Here is a 9,558-nt window from a genome sequence, read left to right as displayed (position 1 = left end):
GGTAGACACCGGCATGGATCGCGGGTTTGGGCAGGCGGAGGATAGTCCTCTGTTGAACGACTCGGCCACCATGGGGACTTTGGCAAACCAAGCCCCTGAGAAGAAGAAGGATCTGAAGACCTCCGAGTATCAAGTTTACAGCAACCGATGGCTCATGCTGGTAGGCACCTTCTCCGGCTGTTGGTCATGCACATGAGTCTCGCGCCCTCACCCCTCAGAGAAAGGTGAAGAGGTGACGGGGAGGGGAGGGGGTGCATGGAAGCGCTGGAGTGGCATGGCTACTCTTTTGACTTGTCCGCGTACACACTGAGCGGGTTCATGTTCGTATCGCTCGATAACAGACGTCTCCCCTCACCCTTGCCTGTGCCCTTCTTTACCCTTTGGCACTGCATTTAGAGTATCCTGGTGCTGCTGCAAATCTCCAATGCCATGGCCTGGCTCTCCTTTGCCCCCATCGTGGAAATTTTCAAGGAGTATTATGACACCAACGTAGGATGATACACCTCCACCCCTGGCGAGTATATATTGAATCGCCCAACCGCTCACGCATCCTTCCACGTTGTTGTTGTTGTTGTTGTTCTTGTTGATTACCAGGAATTTTCCTTGTCCATGACTTCCATGCTCTTTATGATGATCTCTGTGCCATTGGGCTTTGCCGGGACATATGTCCTCAACACCTTTGGACTGCGCTACAGCATGATCCTGTCCGCCTTCCTCAACGCTGCTGGCACAGTCGTTCGTTACGGCGGTGACTATGCACAAGCCCCCCACTCAAAGCTGGCCGCTGTCTTTGCCGGCCAGGCCATCACAGCCATGGCCCAACCAGGTGCGATCCAACCGTTCCCATACTGAAGCCACCCTGCCCTGTGCAGAATCGCAGGCCCGCTCCTTCGCGTTTGTCCCTCGCTTGTCTGGAGGTCAGCATCTTACCGCTGCGACACACACGCACACACACACGCACATGATGCCTCCTCAGTTTTTCTTGACTCGCCTACTCTGCTGGCGGCCCAATGGTTTGGCGAGTCGGAACGAGCTGTGGCCAACACCCTGGCCTCAGTGGCCAACCCCTTGGGCATGGCCGTCGCCTCGGCCCTCACACCCGCCATCGTGTCCAAGCCCGCGGACATGCGTCTCATGTTGCTCGTCATGGCCATCCCGGCGCTCGTCGGTCTCATTGCTACCGTGGCTTTCTTCAAGTCGCGCCCTCCAACACCGCCCTCTGCCTCCGCTTCAGTGGAATCTGTCAACTTCAAGGAGGGACTCGGTCGTTTGATCCGCAACCCAGCTTACTGGGCACTCCTTTTTAGCTTTGCCGTGGGTATTGCCCTCATTTCTAGTGTGACCTCCCTCCTCGGCCAGCTCACCGCCGGTACGACGCCACAGCCCCTCATGCACGAGATGATGTAGATGCTTTGAACCTGCCGCACATTGATCATGAGTGCCTCAACGCCATCTTTGGTAGGCCAAGGTTATTCAGACGACCAAGCTGGGTACTTGGGCATTGTCATGATTGTTGCAGGACTCATTGGTGCTGGCGTTGCCGGCGCTTTGCTGGACAAGTACCACTGCTTTCTCACTATTTTTAAGGTGTGCCATGCTGCGCGTGCTGCTTTCGCCTGTTTGCTCTCTCTTTTCATTTGGGTTGTTTTTTTGTTTTTTTTGTTTTTGTTTTTGTTTTGTTTTGTTTTTGTTTTTGTTTTTTTTTTCGTTTCTTGGTCGTGTTATGTGGTTCGATGATGCCGCTTGTCACCCATGCTTCTCTCTCAACCCTCAATCTTCATCTAGGGCGCCTTTGTCATTGCCGCGATCTCAGTCGTGGGCATCGTGTTCTTTGACAAGCCGGATCACTTTGCTCTGCTGGCCACCAGCTGTGGCATTCTCGGTCTGGCTGCCTTCTCTGCCCTGCCCACCGGCCTTGAGCTTTGTGTGGAGATCACATACCCTGTCAACGAGGGTTTGAGCACGTAGGATTGACTCCCATCAGCAGATGCTCGTCGAGACTCTCTAGTGTACCTCAAGATCAAGCCTCTTGCTTTGCTACCCTCTTTCACCGCGCTCTTGTTTCCTTTGCTTTTCTTGCTCTCCTCTCCTTTGCATTTATCATCAGGGGCCTGATCTGGATTTTCAGTCAAGCGCTTGGTACTGTGCTCATGTTTGCTACGAGCGCGCTGGCGGGTGATGTGGTCTACGTGGACAATCATGGACATGTTTTTCACAACGTCAGCCATTACAGTGACGACGATGATGACTACACAGAGTTTCACCAGTATCCACGAGCCCTTTACATGTTTGCGGGAGTCACGGGCGCAGCCACCATCGGTGCGCTTTGCATCAAGACGAGATATCATCGCCTGGAAGCGGAAGCAAGCCACAAAACCTTTAATGTTCAGGTCTGACCGACTGCAAGCCGCTGCCAGCAACATGACATTGTGTCTCCTTTCGTCGTAAAGTTCGTGGGCAGTGTTCTAGGTTTTTTCATCGGTTTTGTTGTCAAAGGGATTCGCATCACATAGATGAACTTTTTTTTTTATGTTTAATGTTTAGCAATTGAGATTGCAACGGTTGCTGGGCATCACGCAGAGCAAGATGGGCAAGTGGGGACTCACATTGCCCAGGCCATTTAGTACACAGATAATCACACGCAGTTACGCCAATCAGAATCATCAAGTCAAAGCAAAGCAAAAGAGCTTCGCAGATACATGTATATTAACAAAAAAGCATTATGCAAACAACATGAAAAGGGAGGTTCAATAAAAACATACAAAACGCAAGCAAGAGCGCACTCGAAGAAGCGTCTCATTTAAATAATCGTCGATTGACGACGGCTGCCCTTGTCGCTCAAAGTGAGATACTCGCCATCGGTGGCAGTGACTTCAGACATCACAGTGCGCGAGTCGTAGATGTCGTCATCATCATACACTTCGTCGGTGCCCGCAGCCATCTCATAATCGCCCTCGGCATCACCCGTATCTGCCAGTTGATAGATACCGGTTGCTGAAGGGCCACCCTTGTTAATGGCTAGCACGTAATCCAATTCGGTCTCAGTCTCACCGGTGGCGTCCTCTTCCTGAGCCAGAGCATACAGATCGGCGTTTGAACCCGCGGTTTGGCCAATGTCGTACACGCCGCCAGGCAGCGTATCATACACACTCGTACGGTCGTGCGTCTGGTTGGCCGTGGCGTAGTCGTCTTCATCATCATTGTCACCGTTCTCGTTCTCATTCTCGGCCAAGGCATAGCTCGGTTCTGCAGTAGAGTCACGAGCCGAATCCTTTGCGAGGGCATAATCGCTGGCCTTGGCCCCACGTCCAGTGGCCATTTGGTACTCAGCCGCATTCGCGCCGCGCTTGGGTCGCATGCGCACACCTTGTGCCGGGTTGCCACCGTCCGTGCTGCTCGTTTGCGGGGTTTCGCCCAGCATCATGGCATCATCGTAGATTGTTTCGCCCGGGCGGGCAAGCTCGTAGCTGTCAGCACCAGAGGCGGCAGCGCGATCTTGAGAAGCCAGAGCGTAGGTATCGTCATCACCAGCTGGAGCTGCCACGTCGTAGGCTGAGGCCTTCTGGCCAGCTGCCAATGCACGCGCGCCCATCTGACCGGGCATGCCCTTGCTCGCTTGGCCCTTGAAAGCGCGGCCACCCTGTGGGCGGGCTACATCGTAGGTGCATTCATCATCATCCGGTGAAGCCATGGCATACATGTCCTCCGATTCGGGATCGGCCAGTTCATACGTGTCTTGCGCTTGGGCTGGGGCACCTCGCTTGGTAGCCTTGGCGCCAACCTGATGAGCCATGTCGTAGATGTCATCGGCACCACCTTCAGGCTGTTGGCCCTTGCCTTGAGCCATGTCATAGATGCCGTCTTCATAAGCAGGCGGAGGGCCATCGCGGCAAGCCATTGCATAGGTATCATCTGCACCAGGAAGAACAGCCAGCTCATACACGCCACCATGACCTGCCTTGGCGTTGGCAGCGCGACCATAGGTAGTAGTGCTCATGGGATCGGCGTACAGGGGGTCAGACGAGGACGGGGAGACATAGTCACGGCTCATGGACGCATCCTCATACAAGGCCTCATACTCGGGAGCAGCATAAAGATGTGAGCCATAGGGGTTGTTGCCAAAGGGGTTGAGGTACGGGTTGTAGTCGTCAATCTCCGAGTACAGGGCCTCACTCGAGCCAGCCCGCGCAACGGGCTCCTCGTACAACGAGGGGTTGAGAGCGGCACAATCAATCGCAATTTCCACCAACAGGTCGATCAGAGGGTCCTGAAGCAAATCCACGGCTTGCTCTGCAGCGGCAGCCGGATCCTTCTTGTCAACCTTTGACTTGAGTGTACGGTGAAGGTTACCTCGATAGTAGGCAACAGCATCAGGATCAGGCATGCGCAGGCAGAGCGCGTTGTACACGCCATGCAGCTCCTTGTCGTTCAGGGCCAGGCACTTGCGACCTGTGCGAAGGTGATCAAAAACGGCAACACGACGGAATTTGCGCTCAACATCTTCGGAGAAAGTTTCCAGCTTGGAGGCACCATGAGCGCCGCGACGCAGCAGGACCAGCAAAAGAAGCAGCAGGACGGCAAGGCCCGCAATGGCGCCGACACCGGCCCCACCCATTTGGTCGCTGATTTGCCCGTAGCAGCTTCGCTGTCATTGTCATTATTGGCGCCGGCGGAAAAGTCGAGGTCGGGGTCGGCAGTCGATGATGTGGTAGTAGTTGTTGTTGTTGAGCTGGTGGTCGATGACGAGGTAGTGGCATCGTCGTCGTCCTCGATGATGATTGGGTTGTCATCTGTTGTCGTCGGGGCAGAAGTAGTCGTTGTGGTGGTGGTGGTTGTAGTGGTTGTAGTGGTTGTAGTGGTAGTGGTTGTTGTGGTGGTAGTGGTTGTTGTGGTTGTTGTGGTTGTTGTGGTTGTTGTGGTTGTTGTAGTTGTTGTGGTAGTAGTAGTCGTTGTTGTGGTGGTTGTAGTGGTAGTAGTGGTGGTTGTGGTGGTTGTTGTTGTGGTTGTTGTGGTGGTGGTGGTAGTGGTAGTAGTGGTGGTCGTGGTCGTGGTAGTGGTCGTGGTCGTGGTAGTGGTGGTAGTAGTAGTGGTGGTAGTAGTGGTGGTGGTAGTCGACGTTGTTGTGGGGTTCAAGGGCGTGCAAACACGATCGCTCGTGACAGTGGGTGGGGCGGTTTCAATCTCATCCGCAGCGCAAGCGGGTGAGTTGGCATCGCAAGGCAGAGTACCCGTGTCTGAGTGATAGCCCACAGGACAGGCCACCCCCTCGACAGTGACGGTCAAGCTGGCGCGAGCAGTTGTCATGTAGGCGTCTTGTGCAGTGGCAGTCACGTTCATGGAAATCGTGCCGTCCGTGCTGTCGTCGAGCACACGAGCCACCGAGATGGCACCCGTGGTAGCATCAATGGTAAAGGCCGGAGTGGCTCGACGGCGACGCGCGCTGACATCATCCGGATATTCCAGCGCGTAGACGATGGGATCACCCTCGTTGTCCTCGGCTTGCACAGTCAGGACGACCTGGCCCACCGGTGTATCCTCGGTGACCTGTAGACGAAAGGGGGGGAGAGAGATACCACGCCACTGGGGAGCTGGAATCTCATCATCGTTCACGGTGATGGTCACCAACAAGATACCGTTGAGGCAATCATCTGACTCTTCCTCAACGAGGATGCGAAGGTTGAAGGTTTGACCCAGATAGTTGGTGAGGGAAGACTTGACGGTAATCTCGCCCGTCCACGAATTGACGGCAAACAGGCCGCTGTATTCAGCCAGGTTGTAGGAGAGGGTCGCTCCTTGCGGCACAAGATCCGAGTTGAGCTCGGGAACAGTGAACACTGTCTCGCCGACAGCAGCCTCAAAAGTGATGGCAGCAGAGAATTGGGGCATGCCATCAAAGAGATCAGCAAAGACAGCAACCTGAAAAACGTTGGTGCCGCTACCAGCGCCATGCACACCAAGATAGAGCTGGGTGCTGTTCTCGTCCGCAACAGCCAGGCGACCAATGTTGTTGGTGAGCGTGCTGGCCAGCAGGCGGTACTGATAATCAAAGGCACTTGGGTAAGGGGTACGACGAGAAGCGTAAAGGTCGACGGCGCCCGAAAAGATCTCGAGCTCGATGATGAGGCTGCTGAGGGAACCGCACTGGGGTTGAAAGTACTTGACGCCGCAGTTCTCGACGGTAGTTGTCGTGGTGGAGCCCGAATCAATGACAGCTGGAGCATCACACGTCGTGGCCGACATGGTATCCACAATGTCGGGAATGGCATCAAAGTTCTTCAGAAGATGCATGTGCGAGGCCAATGGTGCGGTCGCCATGTCCTCAAGCTGATCCGTATCGATGCTTGAGCCAATACCAATGGAGAACATGTTGACGCCCATATCCTTGAGGAGGGCCGCCTCGTAGGCGGGTTCGTAGCCGCTAGAGGCCTGACCATCGGTCAAGACCACGACGACCTTGGGCACGCCCTCAGATTCGGGGCGCATGCCATTATACTCCTTGAGCATGTTTTGACGCACAGAGGCGAGGGCCAAAGAGATGCGGGTGCTGGATGCCGGGTAGTTGATGTTGTCAATGGCGTCAAGCATATCGCTCTTGTCGTAAAAGCTGTTCAAGTTGAAGTTGATAACGGCCGAGCTGGAAAAGGTGATGACGCCGACGCGTGTGGCGTTGGCACTAATGTCAAAGTAGGACACAACTTGTTTGACAAAGTCGAGAATCTTGTATTGAAAGTTACCGGGCGTACCGCCGTACGATTCCCGATCAATGGATCCAGAGCCGTCCAAAACGAAGATGAGGTCAATGGCCGACTTGCAGCCCTCGCGGATAACGCTCACCTACGGTCGAGGGGCAGAAAGGCAACAAGTGAGCGGTGGCGGTGTCAGTGGAGAGCCATGCAAGCGTCGAGAGGAGAAAGACTGGCTGGCGGTATCAACTGTGCACCAACCCGAAGAGTGGTGTTATCCACATAGGAGATCCAGTCAAACTTGGAGCGGATGGCTGCCAGCACGAGAATCTGCATGGCTTCAGGCGTACCCTCCTGGGTGGTGATGAAGGCAGATCGGCCTTCATTAAACGTGGTGGGGGCGCGACCATCGGCGACTGGGGGAACGTAGGCTTGGGACACGTGTAGATTGTAAGGTGAGACGCAAGTCTCGGCATAATATCCCTGGGCCAGTTCCGCAAAATTGTCCATCAAGTCTTCAAGCTTGCTCTTAAGACGGGGCGTCATGAGTTGCGGGTAGCTATGGGTGGACAGGCGGGCATGTCAGGCACATGAGATGGCGGGAAAGAAAACCAATTTGAGACATAAAGTGTGGTAAACAAAGTCAGGGGCTGGCAACGAGTACAGACCTGGTTGATGTGTTGCGGGCAAAGGTAGCGCGCTCGTCGGTGAGGGTGTCCAGCACGTTGCCAGCGGAGCAGGACGACAGAAGAAAGCTGTGTACCGCACCGACGGCCTCGATTTCGGACATGTCGGGGAGGCGGTCGCCAATTTCAAAGGCCGAGCCACCGCAGGTGTCAGGACAACGGCCGTCAAAGGCATCATAGTTGTCACTGCAGAAGGCACACCTGGAAAGATTGGAATGGCAGAGCAGAAGGTGATTTGAGAGGCACGGGAAGCAGACGTTGAGTGGCACTGGTACAGTGGGGCGGACGTTGAAGCAATGACATACTCGTAGCAATCGCCGCTGTAGTCGCAGTAGTGGCTAGAGCCGCACTCAGCGTGTGCCTGGCAAGCCCATTCGACGAGATCAAAAAAGGTAGAGGCGTAGTTGTTCTCAGTGCCAGGACAAGCGCCCACGACCGTGTAGGAATAGTACAGGGTGAAAAAGAAAGCATACTCGCCTTCCTCGTAGTCCTCGGGAATGGTGATGGTGCGGGAGCCAGAGTTGACCGACACATGACTGTTGATCAGTTCCCAGGCGTAGGGATTATTGACATCGGAATTCTTGACCATGTAAATGTCGATGCTCGATGAGGATAGGGAGCCTGACCAGGTGACACTGATGGGACGGCCCATTTGCTGGGGGTCACCAAATGCACACTGCACATCCAGCCATTCTGCGCCTAAGACAAAGTGTGACGGTGAGAGGGGTTGAAAACGAAATCTGATGCACAACGGGAGAAGAATTTGTCGAGACGGCAACGTACAGGACTGGGCGACGAGAAGCGCCGCTAGCACCAAGAAGGTGCGCATTGTGACGGGCAAGTGGAAATGGTGAACTTGTTGGGAAGCGCAAAGCGCACTCGGAAGTCAAGGATGGGGCGCGCAGCTGCGTTGCGAAGGGGGAAGGTAAAACAGCGAACCGCGCGTGTGTAAGGTCAACCAATGTAAAAAAAAGAAGGGGGTAGGCAGGAGAAAGCACACAAAAAGACCTTCCAAGGAGAGGAACGTACCGTTGCGTCGCCAAAAAAAAAAAGGAAAGGAGGAAGCCAAAGGGCAGACAGAAGCAGCCGCGTCCGCCCACCAGCAAGCAGCAAAGAGTCAAAGGTATACAAGGCCGAAGAGTCGAATAATAAGCAAAAATACGAATATAAGGGTCAGTTATGACGCGACGGTGTTCAAGGGGGAAAATGACGATGATGACGACCCTCTTCCGCTCTCTGCTCTTTGCTCTCTTCCTTCTGGTTTCCCGCCAAAAGAAGGTGGGGGTTTGTCTACAGAAGTGCGTCTTTGTACGACCACCCTTAGAGTCTTACGGTTGGTTTCTTTTTTTTGTGTTGGTTTTGTTGTGGTAAGTTGCAGTAATGGCACAAGGGCGCTCACAGAGGTGATCGACGCCACGAGCGGTGCGGGGTTGTGTGTTGCACATGTAGCCAGTAAGAGCGCCAAAGGGTTGAGTGTGAGTAACACTAGGCGTGGTTGGGGATATTTTGTCTGACATTCACCGAGATTCCTGAGAGCACGAGCGGGTTTACGTCGTATGGGTCTCGTTTATCGTTCACCATGACATTGTATGTCCCAAATCCATGTGCGAGCGCACGCGCGGATGCGACATGCCTGTGTGATCAAAACCATGCGGATCCCGTGGGCTGACGTGCAGGTATGTGTGGTGCGGCCAAACACCATGCCCGCTCGAGCTGGGCAGGAGGTCAAGTAGTGCATCTTTTTGGCGCTTTGTGGCTCCTTTCCTTCCGCCGGCCAGAGAAAGCATCACTTGCGACGGCTGACGGCGAGAATTGGGATCGGAAGTTAAAAAGACCCAACCCACCCACCCAATCATCGGCCAACATTTGAGATACTGTATGTTTCGGGAGGGGGTTCGGGGTATGAGTCGGCGGCGAATCGACCAAGCTTCATGTCATGGGTTGCAGCTCGAGGAGCAGCAGGAAAAGGATGGGACACCCTTTACTGTGTGCGCTGCTGCGTCCCAGGTCGAGTAGATGGGTCCGGTTGCGACGCACCCCATCCTTGATCTAAAGCTCTGGTTCGATGTGCGGTGTGCGCGAGCGTTGCAGAGGCATGTCGAGCAGTGGAGAGTTTGTGTGGTGGTGGGAAAGACAAGGCGTCCACGACACACTTTAGACATTTTTCCTCTCCGGTCCGCCCGGTTTCC

At 54.6% G+C, this 9,558-nt stretch overlaps 2 protein-coding genes across 2 annotated transcripts; one reads left to right on the top strand and one right to left on the bottom strand.

Moving 5' to 3' along the window:
- Window positions 1-609: 609 nt before the first annotated feature.
- On the top strand, window positions 610-2,396 carry MONBRDRAFT_9679 (uncharacterized protein; the record flags this gene model as incomplete). The annotated part of the gene is made up of 5 exons (XM_001747387.1): window positions 610-826; window positions 977-1,369; window positions 1,463-1,587; window positions 1,786-1,964; window positions 2,108-2,396. 5 exons carry the CDS (start codon window positions 610-612, stop codon window positions 2,394-2,396), a joined length of 1,203 nt encoding a protein of 400 aa, XP_001747439.1.
- Window positions 2,397-2,800: 404 nt separating this feature from the next.
- Window positions 2,801-8,198, bottom strand: MBCDH3 (uncharacterized protein; the record flags this gene model as incomplete). Its single annotated transcript, XM_001747288.1, has 6 exons — window positions 2,801-4,519; window positions 4,612-6,834; window positions 6,945-7,242; window positions 7,352-7,570; window positions 7,675-8,068; window positions 8,153-8,198. The coding sequence occupies 6 exons, from the start codon at window positions 8,196-8,198 to the stop codon at window positions 2,801-2,803; spliced, it is 4,899 nt and encodes a 1,632-aa protein (XP_001747340.1).
- Window positions 8,199-9,558: the final 1,360 nt, after the last annotated feature.

Source organism: Monosiga brevicollis, genomic scaffold (assembly GCF_000002865.3).
Source record: "Monosiga brevicollis MX1 MONBRscaffold_16 genomic scaffold, whole genome shotgun sequence".
NCBI lineage: Eukaryota > Choanoflagellata > Craspedida > Salpingoecidae > Monosiga > Monosiga brevicollis.
This window is presented reverse-complemented; position numbering and strand designations above follow the sequence as displayed.